The sequence below is a fragment of the Pectinophora gossypiella genome, chromosome 5, assembly GCF_024362695.1.
Source record: "Pectinophora gossypiella chromosome 5, ilPecGoss1.1, whole genome shotgun sequence".
Taxonomy (NCBI): Eukaryota; Metazoa; Arthropoda; class Insecta; order Lepidoptera; family Gelechiidae; genus Pectinophora; species Pectinophora gossypiella.
The window spans coordinates 10,640,550-10,662,366 of NC_065408.1; the positions used below are offsets into that span (position 1 = coordinate 10,640,550).

The 21,817-nt window shown below is 37.1% G+C and overlaps 1 protein-coding gene across 1 annotated transcript in view; it reads left to right on the forward strand.

The window, feature by feature from the left end:
* LOC126367190 (actin-associated protein FAM107A) overlaps positions 1-21,771 on the forward strand; it is a 31,251-nt gene extending 9,480 nt beyond the window's left edge. Inside the window, exons 2-4 of the mRNA XM_050010611.1 lie at positions 7,712-7,916; positions 12,504-12,607; positions 18,568-21,771. Of these exons, the coding sequence (XP_049866568.1) occupies positions 7,798-7,916; positions 12,504-12,607; positions 18,568-18,719 (375 nt within the window). The 5' untranslated portion in view covers positions 7,712-7,797 and the 3' untranslated portion in view covers positions 18,720-21,771. The remainder of the gene's footprint in view (positions 1-7,711; positions 7,917-12,503; positions 12,608-18,567) is intronic.
* Positions 21,772-21,817: the final 46 nt, after the last annotated feature.

Genomic DNA, 21,817 nt, shown 5'->3' on the forward strand with positions numbered 1-21,817 from the left:
ATAGGTACTTGAGTACAGACTCAGTATGATTTATAACAGTAAAGTATACTTACCCTTACTTTTATATGATCTGTGCTTTTGACAAACGGCGCCAACGTTCCCAAAAACTACACCGCAGCGCCCAACTATTAAAACAATGAAGTTCTATTAGTTTTATTGGTCTCATTAAGCCTATGAATGCAGCCGCTGCTTGCATCTCTTTGGTCGAATTATTTAACCTCCAGCAACGAGGCACACGGGAAAATGTATCCTAGTCATAACTGTCATCATGTATAATAAGTGATCGGTGCACGCCCGCATGAGGAAGTGGTTTATTGATTGAGGGACCCGTCAGCAGGGGATTTCATTCAAACGATTGTGGACGTCAACACTTGAGTACTTCTGGTTACAGATTTAGATATGACAACGACTTTCATAGAACTAAAACTGTTACATAACAACTTGATGTTGGTTATTTTTGTCGTATCTTACTGTTTGTGTCCTGTTCTTGGATGTTTTGCCGCTTTATTCGGTCCGTCGTTGTGTTTTCATATTTTGTGTTAGTTAAAATAGGGTTTATGTTCATTGTCTTAAAACAATGTACAGTTTACTGAATAATTTCATGGCGTAAGATTAGGTACATCATCGAGCATTTTCTCTCCACCTCAACTAATCTTTCGTGATACTTAAATACGTGCCCGGAACGATATAGCTGCCGCTATGCTTTTAGTTTAAAATTTCCAAAGTGATTTTCTAAAACACTCCCCATCCATTTATAATTTATGGGATATAAACATCCGACCCCACTACCACACGCGTCTAGGGAATCACATAACTGTAGCATTTATTTCTCGCACCATTTTCTTTGTAGGAACATAAACCCGTTGGTTTATTGTCTAATAGTCACGCCTGTTTCGTAATCATTGCCGAAATCGTAAACTAGATAGCCGAATACCCATTAAATATATTAACTACTGTACTAAAGTGATTGAAGCTTAACCTCTTTTTAATGTTAACAATATTTGCGAACATGCTAAAAGAATAAAGATTCTATCTATCTATCTAAATTTTGCTTTTAAAATTATGGCGTGTTTGGACATATTTTTATTTTATTTTCACATCGTATGAAATGTTCTTAGAAAATAAGCATGTTAGCTTACTTCGTAAGAAATATTCAATCTCTTACAACGATGGGCTAACGATGTTTGTAGGTAAAATCTGATATTGCAAGAGAGTGGGTTTATGTGCCTTCAATTAGAGACTCATCGAGAAAAGACATTCGCTTATGGACACATGGTTCTTGCGCAAGTTGCTTAAGTAGCTCATGTACTTACGTACTTTTTGTACTTACGAATTACTTTATAATAAAGTACCTAGTACACTGCTTGTTTACTGTTGTCTAATTACTAATAGAAAAATTTACAATACTACAGTAGATTGTTGAATACAATAAAGCTCTCAAACTGATTAATTTCGAAATGACGCGGTAACTTTTTAAAGAATGTTAACAATTCATTACTGCACCTAGTTGATAAAATGAATAGACGGGTGCCAAAGCTGTACCAGTAGGTATGTAAAGGTATGCATGAATAGTCTATTCAAGCGATGCCAATGGCTGGAAAATCATCAGACTACTTTGACAGAGCCTCTACTAATGAAATAGTGCTTCTTTCAGTCTTATGAGGAACTCTACTAGTAGCAGCTTTCTATTTTCGTTTCCCGCTAAGATCAAAGAGGTTTGAGTGGACTCTTAATTCAGCTGCATACTTAATTAGGAAGGCAGCTCTTAAAGGCTTGCGGCTCTATCTTAATTGCAAACCACTACATGAAAGGCATCGGCAAACCGCAGCAGCATTCCTATCTTAAGGCTTTATATCCATAAGCTTTATCTAAACATCATCGAGTTTGAACTGTCACTTTTCTAGTTTGTAGTGTTTTATATGGCTTTTTCCAACACATGTCGAGGTTGATGCCTGATTTAATAAATTACGGGTACACGTAGCGTCGCAGTTGAGTCGTTAATAAAATTAAAAGCCGGGCAGTTAGTAATCTCGTTTGGAAAGACTGATGAGCAGCCAATCCGTGTCATGTTCATGGGTGTTTGCTAATGAACTTTGCGGGGATGTAGGTACCTACTCAATTTTTACATCGGATTTTTCACCTGTGAGAATAATACAGTGACGTGTTTGTTTGCGCATTGACTAAGGTCAGAATTTAAAAGGTATTGTGTCGATTTATACTTTGTACTATTCCTTTGTATCAATAAATAAACACGAGGTACTCGTCGGAAATCATTAATGTTAGAACAATGGGCTTAGCAAATGTATTGTTCGTTGCAACTTGTATTTACAAATTCTGCATGTGAGATGTTTTACGAAAAACGAAATTATGAACCGAATAAAATAACCTATTATTCGTTTTATCTCTTGGCTTGGGCAATAAGCATGCAAAAAAACGGATTTCAATAGTTCTCTTACTAGGCGCAATACACTTAATACGAAGTGAAGAGCTGAGGCGTAGAGCCTCGTTCTGAATAGAAAATGCGTCACAACAACTCGCTGCCAAGAAAACTAAAGGAAATCTTGCCGGCAAACTATTCAAAGAAATCTCCTTCTCTGGTAGCGACAAGTGCATGCTTCTGAACCTCACGTGCACATTTTGCCTTTCAGCTCTGAGGAAGGACGTGAGAATTTTCGCAATCGTAAAATTGTGTCTTAATCACGAAAAAGCTGTAGTCGGATTTATTGTTTGTTAACACGTTACGAGCTGTAAAACCCGTGGATTAAGTTCTGGATTTAACGAGCCGGCAGCCTTCGAACGAGGAATGACGTCAATTGTTTCAGCAAATGAACACCAGGCCGACCTTCAGAAGCAATAGAGCTAGATGGAAAGCTAAAAATATCCGTAGGTCAGAGGTCAGTCGATGGAAACGGATCGATTTTATAGAATGAATTGCGTAGGTTTTTACAGATACGTTTTGCTAATCGTTGTGAGATATTGAAAAGTACAGGTATTCGTTTCTACACAGAGGAATAGGAAATGGAAATGTATATTAAATGTGTAATTACAAAACTTTTACGAACTAATATTTTAACTTATTATCTTCGTAGACAACGTGTTAAATATTTGTGAACATTCCACGCGTCGCGTCGCCGTGTTATCTATAGTCCGATGAAGATAACTGGATGAATTAGGAATTACTTTGAATAACATATACTTTTTAGTTTCAAATGCTTCTATGCTGTTCTGGGAGCATATAAAAAACATAGAACACGTTCAGCTGCTTCTCTTCCCGGGCATGTCGTAAAAACCGACAGAGGGATTGTGTCCTCTAACATGATGGACTAATGTTATGGGCGATAGGCTGATCCCTTATCACCATAAGGTTCATCATATCCATCTTTGGACTTCGTATCAACAGTGGCTGCAAGTTGTCTTTGATTACTTGTGGCTCTGCCCACCCCATTAGGGATTACGGGCGTGAGTTTATGTATGTATGTATGTTTAGTTTCAAAAAACCATGGATACGATGCATAGGTATGTTCTTTGTGTAAGGAATAAAGGTAAGCCATATGTTGCGTATTTCCACGATCCTGGCGACCTTGAAAAGAATCTGCCCTTCGCACGCGCAAGGGCGGCCTTCACAGGATCGGTTCAATAACTGCGACCCTACTTGGAACTTTATATATCCTTCCAAGGTCAGCCACCCAGACGTTTGTATGCAAGGTACTCTTATCGACCGAAACCTCTCGTGCTATCATAATAACATTTCTTGCTTTATAGCCGTAATTATATCCCAGCGAAACAGCCAATAACTAATCTATAGCTTATTTGTTTATGCTTCATGAGTTCAGTCGCTGATGCTCACCACTAAATCATTATGTGGTGGTGTCTGCTGGAGGTGAAACTACTTTTGCTGCTATTAATATACGTGTTCATAACTTAAAACTTTTATTATCACATAAATTAACGTTACTTGTAAAGTTTCTGTCACGTATATCTATCTAATATTTAGTATGTTTGTGCAATTTTATTTGTAGAAAGTGACACGTCTAATAGGTATAATTCAGAGTATTAATGATCTCTAAATATTTAACACCGCGAAAGTTTATGGAACATTAGAAAAAATTAAATATTTACCGCAATGCGGTAATTGAAGTAAGTATTCTTAATTAAATACGAGTATGTACGTATTTGTCGGTCTCAGTTTACGCTTAATTTCAAAGCATAAACGATGGATATAAATAATCCATTATCTATTTGCTGTTTCGAAACAGCTATAACATCGTAAAATGAGTAATGGTGTGTGCGCAGTAACCGATGGTGTTTGCTCTATTCTTGCAACACAGTTACATACGGTGGATTTAGGTAATTTGTCATGTAATGATGTAACCCCAAACCAAACAGGTTTTTGACCCCGAATCGAACAGTCAGCATGATTTCATGACAGTAAATACGACAATAGAAACGTTTTAACGTAAGTTTGCATGTTAGGTATCGATTGGGTGTTTTTACGCTAGTGTTACACGATTTAATAGCAATCACACGGACTCGATTCCATTCATTCGTGAGATATATGTATTTTTGTTCTGAAAGCTGTGCTCAATTTCAAAACACGCAAATGCATGTCATAGATCTTGTTTCTGCCTTATCGTTATCGCTGTGGCTGTGTATGAACGATATAAAAACATCATGGTTTTTATTTTACGCTCTTATTTTTGTATTTTACACGTAAAATTATATTCAAGGTCTCCTAATAATATTAAAGAAATATTAAATCGATTCTAAAAATCACGTTTCGCCTTAGTTGAGCAAAAACTGCAATTTGAATAATGTGTACGTATGACGTTAGTGATCAAAAGATTTGCATTATGTAAACTAATCTATGTATGTTATATCATACTTGAGACACCGGCGGCACCGATCTGAGCGATACAATTTTGACCTCCTTAACTTGAAATGAATTAAGGCCAATAAAATCCATAACTTCATTCTAAGATGCAATCGATTTTAGATTTGTTATTACTTTTCCTGGTTTTAAGGTTTGCCCTGTACTTTTACTAGTTATAAGGTTTACACGAAGACTTTGTTATTTACATAATTAGCCATACCTAATTACCGAAAAATACGTAATTCTGAGGTTATTATATGCTATATGATAGGTATATTAGATGTGTTAATGCAATAGAATTTACGCCGTTATGATTTTGTCCGTTTTACACTTGAGTACGAATATGAATCGATAGCGGCTATCTATAAGTAAGTTGGTATTGCTTCATTACCAGTAGCTTCCCCGCCAGTTTCAATAGCAGATAATAAAATGTAATGGCAGTACAGCCGGCACCAAGCCGGCACTACTGTTGAAACGGTTCGATTTCGCGCGTTAGCCTAGTTTCCTTCGAACATCCGCTCCTGGTTTTTGTTTCAATACTCCAAACGTTGCTTAAATAATACCGTGTAGAAATATCCATGAATTGCTCATTGAAAATAATCGGTTCATATCTCGCTGAATGAGGGAAAAAAATCTGTATAACTGAAGTTGGAACTCACCCGAGCAAGTGAACAAAATGAATTTTAAAAGTTCATAACTGGGCTGTTTCCGTTTGTGTAAAGTGCCAGAAATGAGGGCGTGCGATAACGAGCAGGAGCACTACGCTCCAGGTCGACTTGGGATTGCACTCCTGTTGACAAACGGACCATAATTACTCTCTCGACAGTCCGCTCCTCCGTGTATTGTTATCCTTGTTTACCCATACACATTTTTGTACACTAACATTGTTGTATTGTAGGCCATGGGAGATTTCCACGCCAATGGAAACAATACAAGAACGCTTAGTAGTTTTATTGGCTTCTGAACTTATATTTTAATTCAAGGACGTAGGTAACAATGCGACTAGGTATACTCGCGTGACCAACGGGGGTAATCCCTAATTTAAATGATGCGCATAAATGCTAACTACCTAGAGCACCTTTAAGTCAAACAGTATCCAAGAAGGAGGATTTTTGCCATCGACCTAGTTACGGCAGTAAAATTCGCCAATATTGCCCACCTACTTCGCTGGGATCGAGGTGAGCCTCGTCACAGTTATTAACCTGAGCTCAGGAGACTTCGCAATCACGACAGATTTTCTGAAAACAAAACGGGGTCGATTAAAAAAAATACTTTTTTTATCCAACGGGGGTCGGAAATAGTCTGAATACTTTTTAAATGAACTCTACAGTGACATAACTCCTGACAGTGATTAAGGAGCTTGTAATGTCAGCTAACATTCGTAAGATTCCTAATTAATATAAACGTAGTGAATTGTTTCTATTTGATTAACATAAAAATGCATTTAGCATATTTGAATAACGGCCTCTGTGGTCCAGTGGCTGAGGTTTGTGCTCACGATCCGGAGATCCCGGGTTCGAATCCCGGTGGGGACAAATTACAAAAATCACTTCGTGATCCCTAGTTTGGTTAGGACATTTCAGGCTGATCACCTGAATGTCAGAAAGTAAGATGATCCGTGCTTCGGAAGGCACGTTAAGGCGTTGGTGCCGGTTACTACTTACTGATGTAAGCACGTAGTCGTTACATGAGTCACGTCAAGGGCCTTTGGCGGCTCAATAATAACCCTCACACCAGGGTTGATGAGGTTGGTCATCCACCTCATAACCCACACAATAGAAGAAGAAGCATATTTGAATTGTGACATTATAGTTTTCGAAATAATATTATATTATTGTAGTAATTAACTCAAATTACACTTATACATATAAGTGTCGTGACGTAATTTTGAGTTAAAGCAAAGAATATTATAGTTTTATTAATCTCTCATTTTTGTTTTGATAATAATATGACGAAATTTACAATGAAATCTTGTTGGTAGAGTACGACTTTAATTGACTTAATAAGTGTTTACTGAGGCAGGGTGTTGTGTAGCAAGCAATACAACTGATCAATTAACTTGTTTTAATAATAATTACTCTCAATTTTATAACTGTATACGAGACAAACATATAATTATATTTTAAAATTTCATTGACATTAGCGTGGCAATGATATATGTATAAGGCGATGGTTTGCCAGTAGTGCTTGACTGTGCCATTGATGACATCATCGTCACTCGAGTCAAGAGAATGATTCATTAGAACCACATAAGATAATGCGGTTTACCTGACCAGTATACATACCTATATATGTAGGTTATTAAGCATTTGATTTGAAAGAATTATTAAACTATTTTATAATTTTCCGATGAAAGAAATGGAGGAGTTCCGTGGCAGATTCAGATTAAAATTACACCCGTATTAGTAGTCTAGCCAGTCGGTACGTGTGCGCGAAATATTAATGTGTTTTTGTGCGCAGTCGCTATTGAGTAACCGACTTCGGTTCGTCGTAATAGTAAAATCTGAAGAAACTTTCGAAATATCAAAGTGTTTTAAGGTTCTACTTACCTTTTAGTGCATCGCCTTATACACCATAATACTTAACAACCTAGAGAAAATGGTGTATTATTAGATACTGTGCCACTTTAAAAAGAAATGAGGAACGAATGTTGGTCATACGATTTTCTATTTTTCTCATAAAAAATAACAATTCGACTTTCAATAATTTTCACTGATTTTTAATCAGAAAATATTATTCCAAATCGTTCAATTTAAATATAAACTACTAGTATATTGAGTTAAATCGAGTTTTCTACCAATTTATCAACCGTCTCCTTACCTTAACCATCTTTGTTGACAGTTCTGCAAGCGAACGTGTTGAGCGGTTGCAGCAGCGTGGGGGTACCCACGCTGGTATCAGACGCAACCCTGGGTGCAGACGTGGAGATGGTGCAGGGGGAGGCGGGGGCCGAGGGGCTCATCGCGCCCCGTCGCCTACCGAACCCCTGCCTCGAGAGCCCGCAGAGAATGGATCTACATCGCGAACTTCTTTTCAACCAGAGGATGTAAGTATTGTTCTTGTTTGTTGACATGATCTTTCAACTACGTTGGCAAGTCAATATATCATCATCATCAGCCCATTAACGTCCCCACTGCTGGGGCACGGGCCTTCCCTATGGATGGATAGGGAGATCGGGTCTTAAACCATCACGCGGGCCCAGTGCGGATTGATGGTTATTAAAGACTGCTAATGCAGCCGGGACCAACGGCTTAACGTGCCTTCCGAAGCACGGAGGAGCTCGAGATGAAGACTTTTTTTTGTGGTCACCCATCCTATGACCGGCCTTTGCGAAAGTTGCTTAACTTCAACAATCGCAGACCGAGCGCGTGAACCGCTGCGCCACCGAGCTCCTCATGTATATAAATCGATATATAAACTTCTACACGACGAAGAACTTGAAGATTTTTTTGTTTTCTTAAGACTGCTGAATTCAATCTTTCTCAGTTTGTATAAGTTCACTGCCGCGGACTTAGCGCTTGCGAGTAACGAGATACAGTACGATCTTGACTTTTTCTAGCTAGTTGATCATGACAACCACATATTATGACTGCATACATTGTAATTGTATTAAGGCCGGAGGGCATCTTACGCTACGTTCATCAAGTCGCAGTCTTCACCCAAGAACACGTTAATTCCAGCTATTTATCGGTTCAGTTGCTTCTCACCCCACCCCCACTTTAGCGTGCTAATCCTTTGAGCTACGTCGACGACTTTATTGATGCTATGTTAAATAAGATGGATGAAGGCGGAATCTAGGGGATGGACACTTTTCAATACTGATTATTACCTGCGATTATACAGCGATTCATAACTCGATTTGAAACAGTTTGTCCTGTTGTCAAATACGTAGTAACAGTCGATTTCTCTTTCTACGCCAGATTAGTAACAATAAAGAATATAATTATTCCTGGGGACTGCATTCAAGAAATAGTACCTATAGGTAGGTTATTTACCATTTTTAAGTTTACGATATTTGACATCGAATTAATTAGTATGCCAGGTCACTATCATATTTTTAATAGGATGGAATTACGATGTCTTTACAGGCGGATGGAATACTTAAGATCCCGACGGAAGATAACATTTTCCTTGAGAAATTCAAGTATCTGCCTTTTCTATCGCAGAGCCACCTTTGTCCATTGTTAGCTCAAGGAGAGTCCTCAAAAGCACTTTACACTACAAAAAGCCTTTCTCGATAAGCTTTCTTTCACAAAGGAAGCAAACAACGGTCTTAGTTTTTAAAAGAAGGGTGAAGTTTTGCATTCCAAGCTAAAATGCATCGGTGTGATTCGTCGTAATAGGCATATTAGATATTAACTCTAATCTAATAATTTAAATTGATTAGATTATCAGCGTGATTTGATCAGTGTGGGCACTTAGTTCATCTTGCGTAAGTGCCTCTAAATAGCCCGATTGGATATGTAGTCTTGTGTTTAAGTTATAAATGTTGTCAGTGTGATCTTGGCTTTAAATTAAATTTATGTTTAATATAAAAATTTTGATTAAATTATATTAATATGCAGATGTCGTGCGTATTGTAGGAACACTCCCATTCACGCCGCCGAGTGTATTCCACTACTAAAGGCGCCGGAATTTCTTTGTCTCCTGGGAACCGATGGGAAGGGTGCACTTTTTATAAGCATTCTCTACGCGATTATGAACAGTCGGGAATGCTTTGATGGAACCCACCACTATAATTTGTTGTTGACTTCATTTTGTTTTAAATTTTTGTAATTGAGGAATTTGGAAGATGCTTCGGTTATAATCGCTGCTTTTGAAATTTGGAAAAGATTATGGTTAAAAAGTGATAAGTAATAAGTGATAAGTAATTGAAAATGTCTAAGAAAGTATAGCTATATCGAGTGCAGGTACTGGTTAGGTTACTTGTTCACTTTCTCGCGGCAAGGTACTGCCCTGCGAGACAAGTCGGGTTTTTGCTATTGGGATGGCGCACAGGTGCACGACATCCTGTGCCGGGCTGTGAACCCGATATAATTGCTGCACATCTGTCCGACACCATCTCTGAACACATCTTGTTTACATGTGCTCAATGAATGATGCGAGTTTGACGCGAGTTAATTATTGAGTCACTATGGTAGCAATGAATCATTGGAAGTTTTCATAACAACGCTGTAAACAAACCGGGACAATTCATTGAATATTTTGGGAAGAATGAGGAAGTTTTTGTAGCTATTGAGTAAATAAATAAAAAATCTAAGACAATAAGAATGAGAATATTTAAAAATTTATTGTCATATATGACAATGGACAAACTAAAGTAATCACCAACCACGTACAGCACATAGCACATTGCAGGGGCAGACTGTCTCGAGAGTTACCTTATCTATCCGTCAACAGCCTGGCTGTAAGTGATTTGCCATACAGCCCATTTAACAGAATAAAGGCATAATAAATAGTCTGTCAAGTAACCTGTTGATCAGTCTATTTCCAGTGAATGCGATTACCGTCGTCCCGTCATTTCCGCGCGTCTGCGCCGCGGCCGGCGGAAGGAAGCAATTCCCACGGCACTAACGGGAATGCGATTCTGTAAGCGTTGTTGACTGCAAACACTCCCATAGTTATCTGAAAATTGCTTTTGCCTGTGGCTGAACCTGAATGGCCATGTCTATACTGTGCAGCGATATGCAAAATTGGGTATTGCTTTCAGTGATATACTACCTATTTAAGTAGGTATGTATATGATATGTGAGATACGAACCTAACATGTATATCGAAAGGTCAAAGCTGATGATCTTGATAACAAAGGGAATTCCCTAATTTGTTTCTGAAAGTTTGATATCTGAAACATTTTAAATCAAGGTTGATTTAGCAATCATTTCAGTCAGTAGCCACGGCCGGAAGGCTGAAGTATAAACGCGGATACAAGCCCCTCCTGTGATTACTGCGCGAATGCAATCTACTCGTTCAAGTTGTTAACAAAATTCCGTAACGCAATTCCTCGTTATAAATTGTAATCAGTGTCGTGAAAATTCCTTCGTGAGATTTCGTTCGTCGATCAATCAATCGAATTGTTCACAGTCACAGTAGATACGAAGAGCAAAGATTTGCTGATAAAATAGTCGGCAGCGGCCTATTGGCTGAGTTATTTGTTATTGCTCGCTTGGGGGAGTTCGGTGATTGCGAACTTGATTTAGAACGCGATGCAGCATGTCGGGTGGCCTGAATCGGATATGTAAATAGAGTTACATTTCATCAGTAGGACGAGATGCAGCGAAGTGCCGTGAAGCCGGCAGCAGCGGCTGTAATTGCTAATTAGTTGGAATTAAATGGCGTTGACGACCTGCCGGTAATGGCGCGCCAACTCGATTTCAGCGCTCGCTCTCGTCAGTCTCGCCAGGACTAATCTTCGAACGTTTTGCTCCGGTGAATTTTCTGATTGCGACCTATTTAAACCCTTTTGAAATTCTCGTAACTGGGTACTTCGAGCAGCAAGACCGCCGTATTAATAAACAATTAATTATTACTAAGTGTCTAAACTTTTTATCGGTACATAAATAACTGCCTCTGTGGTCCAGTGGTTGAGCTTTGCACTCACGATCCGGAGGCCCCGGGTTCGAATCCCGGTATGGACATATCACAAAAATCATTTTGTGATCCCTAATTTGGTTAGGACATTACTGGCTGATCACCTGATTGTCCGAAAGTAAGATGATCCGTGCTTCGGAAGGCACGTTAAGCCGTTGATCCCGGTTACTATTTACTGATGTAAGTGAGTAATCGTTACATGAGCCATGTCAGGGATCTTTGTCGGCACAATCTAAACCCTGACACCAGGGTTGATGAGGCTGGTATTCCACCTCACAATCCACACGATAAGAAGAAGATCGGTACATAGCAGTTTTCTGTTGATTTGAGAGATCATGTATGCTGGTCCAGTTTAATCTAGAGTCTAGACTAGAAATTACACAATAATGTATGCTTGTATCAGCAACGGTTGCTGTTTTCCCATATCAGTCGATTTATATTACAAGTCAAAAAATATAATGAGGCAGTTCGAAACGGATGAATTACAGCATCGCTATGTGAGTAAACGATTAAAACAATCACTCACTGACGTCACTTGGAATAATTGTAAAGTGCACATGTATGCAGCGGCGTGAGAAACCTATGAGAGAACTGCAGTCATCCATCCTACACAAATACTCGTACAAGCCTGTTAAGATCCTCTATAGGCATTTTATGTAAACAGGTCACAAGTATTATTGGTAGAATCCATACATCACGATGTTACTTGTAAATAAGAATGCTTCACTTCAATCACTTGCTTATCCTTATCGTATTTTTACAGCTATCTGTATTCGTCAGTAATACCTAATACGTAGTACACTAACATTGAATTCGTCTGTTATCAGGAACACACTCGTTACCTTATATGGTAATGTAAATGGATTTTTATAGCGATAAGCGTGCAGAGTTTATACAACTCCTGATAGTATATTATCGCCTCTTTCTCTGCTTGGTTTTTTAATCATATCAAATCCGACCTACTAGACATAACTAAAACGTTCAAGTAGCGGAGTCCGTTTTGTTTAAACAGTTGGCTAATTATGTATTCTGTCGACTATTCCAGAGGCAAGAACGTGCTAAACCAGAAGAGCGAACTACAGAAAGCGCTGTCAAAACACAAAGAGAAGCAGATTATGAACCAAGTGAAGGAGCACAGAGAAACACCAGGTAAATATATCATTTAGAACAAAATGTGCGGTGTGAGGAGGAAGTATTATTTCTAACGGCATCGGCAATACGATACCGCGTTGCTAGTTGTTTTCCTTTCCTTCTTATTACGTGTTCTATAAGAAAAAGACATGAAAAGTAAACCATTTTCTTAAACATTAGTAAATCTACCATCGATCGCAAAGTTCGCAAACAATTTACCACGGTAGAGTAATCATTGTATTGCCCAAGTCAAATAATTCAATACGATATTTTTCTATTGCAAAATTTTGAATGTCATCGTTACTTAAATTGCTAAACTTTGTACTGGATTAACCTTTGACTTCTAATGTAATATCATTGCTTCCAATACTTGTTTGAACTACTAAATTGTGTTGTTCCTATAATTATTTTAATAGTTTTAGCGATAAAGTTATCGCTGTTTTCTTCACACATTTTATAGTCATTTCTTTGTTGCCACTAATAGAGTTTTAATGTCTTTCCTATTACTTATAAAATACCTAATCGTTACACGGTAGTGTTGCGTAAACACACGACGATAGTTACGTTACGTACGTAAATTGTGGCCAGTAGTGTACGCGTACTTAGCAATCTGTATAATAAACTCTATATAATGATGCCCGTATTTATTGTGCTGTCGACTTCAGAAAAATCAGCTGTTGAAAGATACGTCAGTTCCATTCGCAAACATATTGAACGTTTGATTCAAGTTTGTTATTAGCAAACTTACCGTTTAACCAGTTCAGATGTTACGACGTGGCTACGATGTGTAAAGCTGTTATGATAATTTTTGATAGCACTGCGTCAGGATAGCTTTTATCTAAGCTATTAAAATCTAAAGTTTAAAAAACTTACATAAAGCCAAAATTGACACAAGTCATTTCATCACAAGATAACTTTTGTTAGAGATAATTTATTTTATTCTTATTCTTCTTCTTCTAGATAATATTCTGTGCATAAGCGGATTTGTGGCAAAATATACCTTTTGTAAAAAAAATTCGACGATATGAAATTGAAGCTCGACGAGTATATCAAAACATGTGTCAACGGCAGTAACATGCGGCCGAATCGGATGCTACCGAGTATGTAGGCAATCGATTGTGCTGGATTCGTGCCCCGTTTGGCCGACTACACGGGCACGCGCCATTCGCGTCCGGTGCCGTCTAGGTCGTCGCCTTTCCTATAATCTTACGACACACTTCGTTCTTTCATTAACTATCTAATCCATTTTATATGGTAAAAAATTCGTCACACAGAAACATTGTTTGATCATAAATATGATTTTTCAGATGGTAGTGAGCGTAAGTAGTGGCGAGATTTAATGAGGCCCTGAGTTCGATTTTCTGTCAGGTTGAGATGTACTGTCAAGATGTACTTACATCGGTACGGCTTGATGTGCCTCCAAGTACGGTATCATCTTATTTTTCGGACAATCAGGTAAATTGAGCCTGCAATTATCAAACCGCGGTTGTGGGCTCAGAACTCCCTCCAATTAAGTCGATAAGCGGAAATCTGTTCCCAACAAAAGAAGTAAATATTTTGTTAATTTATGTATGTCAGTGGTATGATTAAATTAGGTCCGATCTAACCGATCCGATCGACCCGATCGGTCCGATTAGGACCTTTGCGTATAAAGAGTTATTGTACATCTCCTCTAGGTATAGTTATATGTATTAAAATAATACACTGCGGCTTACATAATATACTTCATTGCAGCGTCATCTTCCGCCTGTATAACCCCATTTCGCTCATCTTCCACGATTCATTACGTGTTTTATGATAGTTTTTACGCGTAGTAAATATAGGTAAGGTACTTTACAACTTGTTATACAATAAAGTGCGCTTAGTAAATATACTTTATACCTACGTTATTTAATAAAACGTGTTTTACGATAAAGTTTTTGCCGCACAGTAAATATAAATATAATTAAGTAAACTCGTTTGGTATAAGTCTTTTTGTTCGCATATTTGGCAGGGTGTATGCGGTCGTCCGGTCGTACGGTGCAGGTGCAACGGACATTCACCTCCACCGATCATTATGGTTCTTTTATACTTATCTAGATAAATATATACTCGTAGTCTTTGTAATCTGTCTATTCTTCTTAGATAAAGGTAAAGTTTATGTCTATCGATCGACTGGGGTAATCTGAGCAAAGACCGAGCCAAGACGAGCAAAGCGAAGCGAAAGGGCAGGGCACTACCTACCTTTTCTCGAAACTGAGGACAAGCCCCATATTTTGCCTAAAATGTAGAGTTTATAAACTTAGGGCTTGTATAGTTAGCCCGTGTAGAGTTAGAAGCTTGGCTCTACATGATATCTGATAACTTTTTGACATTGTAATCGATATGATTTCGTCTTGGTACATTTTAAATAAAAATGTTTTTGTTGGGATAAGAATTTACGGGATATGTTACCATCGTGACTGCGGTATCATTTTGATACGATGGAACGAGTGCCCGAATCATTACAGAATACAAAACGCTTTATTGCACATAAACACAACATAAAGAACAATTACAAAACAACAACAGAAGTAAGAAACCCAAAGTAGAACAATTGCGACCTTATTGTTAAGTAGCAATTTCATCCAGGCAACCACAAATCGAACGAACTTACAATCGTCGCCTAAACAACGGCTAATACTTATACGACTACTATAGTATACTTATAGTCAACTTCTAAAGTCGTGGTTACTCGGGATGATATAAGCCACATTCCAAGATTTTCTGCTTGAACGCACGGAACTAACTTCCTTGGTAAAATAAATTGGAAAAATCGAAAACATGTAGCCTGCACAATATAATACTTATGCTTGATTAGATCACGAGGTGGAAGTGCGTGCCAGCATTTTACGACTAGGCAAAAAGTATATAAAACACACAAAGTGAGCAATAAATGTGCTTTAGATTTTATACAACAACGGATTATAGATTTTTATTATAATCCAATCATAATCCATAATCACGCTTATCAAACGATTACATTTGACGTGAGTATCTTCACGTGGTATCTATTACGTATTGAACCTTGATCTCGGATCATGATGAAAATTGTTCATAAACTCACGCCTATTTCCCACAGGGGTAAGCAGAGACTATGGAATTCCATTTGCTTCGATCCCGACACGCTTCTCTTGTGTACTCCACATTCATCAATCGTTTTATAAATACACACACGCCGGAATTGATGTAAACTGTAATAAATCTAAAACACAAAAGCGTCTGCAAGTTGTAAATCTTGAAACTGGTTTTGCGCATTCCAAACTATATAGTCACCTTATTTGTGAATTATTGCAAAAAGGTGTGGTAGTGGGATAATTTTCTCTAATTAGTGTCTGTGGTTGTCGACGACCATGGATAGAAGAAAGTGAAACTGCAACGCTTCCCGTCGGAACGCTCTCGTGGGAGAAATTGCCGATAAAGTTTATTGCAGTACCCGGCTACATGACTCCATTTTACATTAATTGCAATAATTTACACAGGTTTCTCGACCTTATTTATATCGAAGACATTTTACAATTCGTTGTGTGACGATTTACGAAATTAAAGGGATAAAAGCGGATTTTATTGGACTTAGCGTTACGGAAAATATTTCCGAAATATAAAATGTGCATGGAATTATTCTTTGTGTTTTCGTTCTTAAATACCTATACCGTTTAATATTACCATTTGAGGAAGCATTTCTAATGTGTAGTATATATAATAGAGTAGTGTTAACCTATGTAGGCTAACACGTCAAATTCTGCTTCTGTTACCGCTATAGCTTTCTGATAATCTTCGGTATCGCTTTTCATTTGTTTCAAAATTGTATTAATTTGTATAATCATACAATGCCGTAGGAATAAAATATAAAAATTTAATAGGTAGGAGCTAGGTTATTCGCAGGTATGCGGATTTCTATAAATATAGTTCACGGACATACCAACAAGTCACTGTGTCATAGACATACCTACCTAGACCGATAACAGATGTAACGTAATAAATATTTTACTGTTATCATATCACTACTTAGGTATTTAATTGGCAGATTATAAGATAAGCACTCTTCAGCATTATAAATAAAGGCTCAACCAAATCATAACAAGGTACAATGACTTGTCTTATTTAAAAAGTTTTATCTTTAATTTTTGTCTTTTTCGCGTCCGGGTTTGCAACATGTTGGCTATGTGCGAAGCACAATTTCAACGCCTGACGGAAATGTGTACTAAATTGGGACAGACAGACATACCTACTGTTTTGCTTTAATATTACCTACAAATTGTTAATTTATCAAATTGCACTTTTTCTGTCATGTCGGTTGTGAGGTGAAGCTACTGACATGGCTCTTGTAGCGTCTAACACTTATATACGAGTACTTACGTCACATTGCTGGGCACAGGCCTCACCTTAATCAATCGGAGGGGGTATGGGGTATACTCCACTATGCTGCTCGACTGCGGCTTTGTGGAGGCATTTTTACGGCAAATAGCCAGGACCAAACTTCCGAATCATCTTACTTCTTCGGACAACCAGGTGACTTAGCCTACAATGTCCTAGCCAAACCAAGGAAGGTCTTACATACAAAGTAATTTTCGTGTGGTCTAGTTTCTTATGTATATAGGGTATTTATGTGATATGTGTCGTTACTAAGTAATATATTTATCAATACGTGAATCTTTCCTACTTCACGGTTTTCCTTTTTTTAGTAAATATATAAATATTCATGACTCCTGCATGTTGGCGTTATACTGTTCACAAAAACGTGGACCTGTACGAAAAGAAGCGTTTAGAAGATCTTGACGTAAAACGCCAAATACGGAAGACTCGACAGAAGCCCTCCTACAACTATACGTTTAATTCTGCTGGCCAGTTATTCTGTGCGCCATGTGGCCGAACCTTCAAATCGAAGTTCGGTTTTGCTAGCCACATTAGAGCCTATCATAAAAACGACCTGGGATAGATATTTAGGAGTCGCCGTCGCCGGACACGGCTTGGACGCGATGATGAAATATTCATGGCGATCGATGATATATACATATAAACAAAATTCCTAAAGTAGGAAATGAGTTTCGAAACGTTTTTGACACAGTCCCTAACTTTATACATGTCTATGATAAATGATAACAGTGGTTCTACAAAGCCCACGTTGAAGCAATTTCTCTAAAAAGCAATATTGCTATTCGAAGTTTGTTTTCTTTGCGCACTGAATGTTATGTGCACACATCAAATTGCAATATTTCTGTTTATAGTATATTGTATTGCTTTGTGGCCTTTTAAACCCACAGGAGCCACTTTATTTATTCGTCTTACCTCCCACTTCTTTATACCCACCTAATCTTTATAATTATGATGCTCTGAACACATTGTATTGAAAATCGTACAAGCTAAAATGAGTTGTTATAACTAGCTTATCAAAATAGACGCATCATCAATATGGATTTTGGCATACGTCTCTGACGTCATATTATTATAAGCTAATCCAAAAAAGATAGTAGATATTGATCATCGATCATCGAAGTTGAATACAACTTCCCACGCTAAATTCTTTATGAATCGATCATCCGAAAGTGTAAGTGTGTAGGTGTGACTAATATTAGATACTTAGTACCATTTGTCTGGAATGTATAGTTTCAGTTCCCAGAAAGGAAAACAACTCGTTGAACGTTCTTTATCTTGCCTTGTTTTCCACAATGACCACAATCACAAATAACATCTTGTTTTAAAGATAATGCAGAAGGGAGCTACCGGTTTTCACGTAAATTGTACACAATTGGTACACGATTTGTTAACCAAAAACGTTTTATCTAATATACCTGTGAACTTGTCAAACATAAGGGAGAACCCAAGGGGAGAACTAAACCGGAGAGAACAGGGGACGAGCGAAAACGAGTTGCTCACTTGTCTCTTTTCTTTTTGCTTTCTTTGCCGTCACCAACAATAAAAAAACAGAAAAACTAAACAGCATATTGTTTTCATTTCAGAATTAGAAAGAGCCATAGCGGAGCGAGCGAAGCGGCTGGAGCAAGCGGAGCAACCGCCACCGGCGGAGGAAGGCACCAACCCCACGCTGACGGAGGTGCGCGCGCGCCTGCGACATGCCGCGCCCGCCTCGCCCGCCGCTTCCGCGCATTGAGGAAACCTATTTGTTCAATGATCTGCCCTTCCCTTCCTTCTTCATATTGTGAGTCATCTTCATCATCTAACCCCTTATTCAAGACTGTGCTGTTTTAAACTAAATCTAATTGGAGTTATGGCTACGTGATCTTAATAGTTTCGATTTCGGATCCATTGTTTCAATGAACTTGAATGGGTTCCATTTGTAAATTGAGCTCAATAGACACTATAGACAGTCTGAACTTCTTGAAACGTTTTGAAACAGAATGAGAGATTCAAATGTCTAATGAGGCTTAAGGTTGAAACATTTGGTTATAGAAGTCTAAGCTCCGAGTATCACATTATCCAATTCCTGTATCCTAAACTTCATGCAAGTATACTCTTCGTGTAATTGTAATTACGAGATCGAAACTTTGAAATTACGTTTATCGTGAACAATTACTTGCTTACTATAGTCGTAAGCAAGTAATTGATTCACAATAAGTTGTATCTTATTAAGATGGTCGTTCCAGTGAAATAATATTCATTCATCATTCACAATTTCTACAGGAGAATTAATACTATGAATATTTATATATCTGGCTCATGTCTATCTCGGATGTATCTATAAGTATGCCTGTCATCACATCACTCGAAATAATATCGATAGAATCTTACTTGAATGATGACGTATATAACAAATTGATAAGAAGATCGTCGTATTGATGAGATGTTTCGCATGATAAGATACCTAGAGTAGTGTTATTCCTTATTCTACGCTAGAGATTAAATACTAAAAGTATCTCCATCAAAAATATTGAATTATGTGTATTTGGAGAGTATATCTAATAAAGGATATTATTTACTAAATAAATAATGTTTTATGTGAGTCTGTGCTAAGTCATCTTATTATGTTGTAGTAAGCGAAAGAACTACAATTTGCACTCTACATTGAACATACAGAGCCATCTTTATCAAAGTTGTGGTACTATTATAGAGCCATCTATATTTCATCCAGTGAATAATTTTACCATTTTATGGTGTTGTGTAGCGGAAGGAAAATCAATTGAAAAATGTTGAATATAATTATTAAAGATAATTTTGTGAGCATTGAGCAAGTGTAGTGTGAATGGTACGCTTTGTGTGCGGAGCTTGCGTGGTTATCTTATTTTACTTTGTAGATAAGAATTATAAATAATTTTATCATCGAAAAAGAATCCTTTATTGTTTAAATAATGGTGTACTGTTTAAAAGTATTATGGGCGGTTCATATTAATTATTATAAACCAGATGGGTTTAATATTTGAATATTGTGTTCAACTCTTCTTACTTTGTGTGTGTTTTGTTACCATTTCAATATTTCATTTTCCTTGTAATGGTATCGTATCGAACAACCATTGACTGAGGAATCGACTGCGAGGTGTAATAAATAAGGGTAAACGTCGACTTCAAGGGAGAGATAACATATTTTTCTACACTTTTTAAAGTCACAAACATTGTCGTAGTGTTCATTTGTAAACATTTACTGTTCTTGTTAAACTCTCGTAGATATCTGTCACACATAGTTGGTTAGAAACTATTCAAATAATAAATTCTTACATTATTTTATAACAATAATATTATAGAAGTAGATAGATGTTGACAATTTTAGATGTATGACATAGAGATATTATATTCATATGCGTATTTAAATGTTTCAAATAACTTATTGACAGAGTAGCGGTCTTATGAAAAGTAGCGAATGATATTGACCCAACCCAAATAGCGATATATTTACCCGAGTATTTACCCTTCTTACATTTGTAAATGTTTATTGGTATAACCGCAGTGATCAGAAACAATGACAGCTAAGTATGTGATTTACCCTACGGTTTCATGTAACGCACCAATGTCAAGTTGACCATACATTTGAATCGAAGTGTTCAAAAAGTGATAGATGAGAAATATTTTTGTATATTTTATGTATGTCTCTGTAGCTACATGCAGTCTTTCAAAGTTTAATAATTAATATAAAATAATATGCGGTAGGATTCTTCTATAGATTGTCTATGATAGTTATTAGCAGTGATCGGGATAGGTAGTGCCATTTGGGGTCAAATTCTATTCTATTCTATTCTAATATTGTGGTTATTACGGATATGAACACGAGTTTTTCGAGATTGCGAGATTACGTTACGTTATAATACTGTCTTCTTCTTATATTAAATAAAAGTAAAGTGTTTGAGATATCATAAGTACAGTCCTGCTAATATTATAAATGTAACAGTCTGTTGATCCAGACAAAAGGTTCAGAGAAAAATACATAAATAAATAATAGTAAACAAAAAAAAAACGATACAAAGCATACAAATTAATAAAACAATTTACAAAATTAAAGTTTTGAATATTGTGTTTCGTGATTTAACATTTGGGAGGCATATCTATGTTAAAACAAATCTCGGAAATGGCACTACCTATCACGATCACTGGTTATTAGGTAGAGTCGCCACCTACCATTATAAGCGATGATTGCTTATTTGGTGCCAATGAAGCGCGAGTTCCTCTCATAATAGCACCGTAGAATCTCTGGAACTCAGTCGCTGCGCGGTGACATCATATTGTATTTAAAATTATAACTTGATTGAATACAACTACGCCTTCAGTTTCATCTGTACATTAACGAACCCAATTTATACTATAATTAATAACTAATTTCTCTCCATTGTGCCTATTCAATGTTGTTATTTACTTTCAGAGTATTAGTTACTTATGGTTGTAAATTAGAAATAAATAGGATGACGATTCTCAAAAAACACCAAAATTATGTAAATCATTCCACTCGTTATTCTTTCACTTTTCCTACTTTACTTTGTACTTGATATTTATGTTAAGTTATTGTTAATTTATGGTATTTAGTACAAAGTGGCTCCTTCATGATCGAAGGCATTAAGTATTACGCTTCAGCTTATGAAGCTGTCAGTATCGTGGCCATTTATGTTCGATATTACGTGGATAACATAGTTTTAAGTAATTACTCTTTGTAATAAAAGTTTGACGAAAAAAACTGTATCGGAAATCAATATTTGCATAGACAAATAAAAGTGTTTTAGCAATTTAGTGGTTTTATTCCTTCACATTAAGTACCCACTTAGCAGCGAA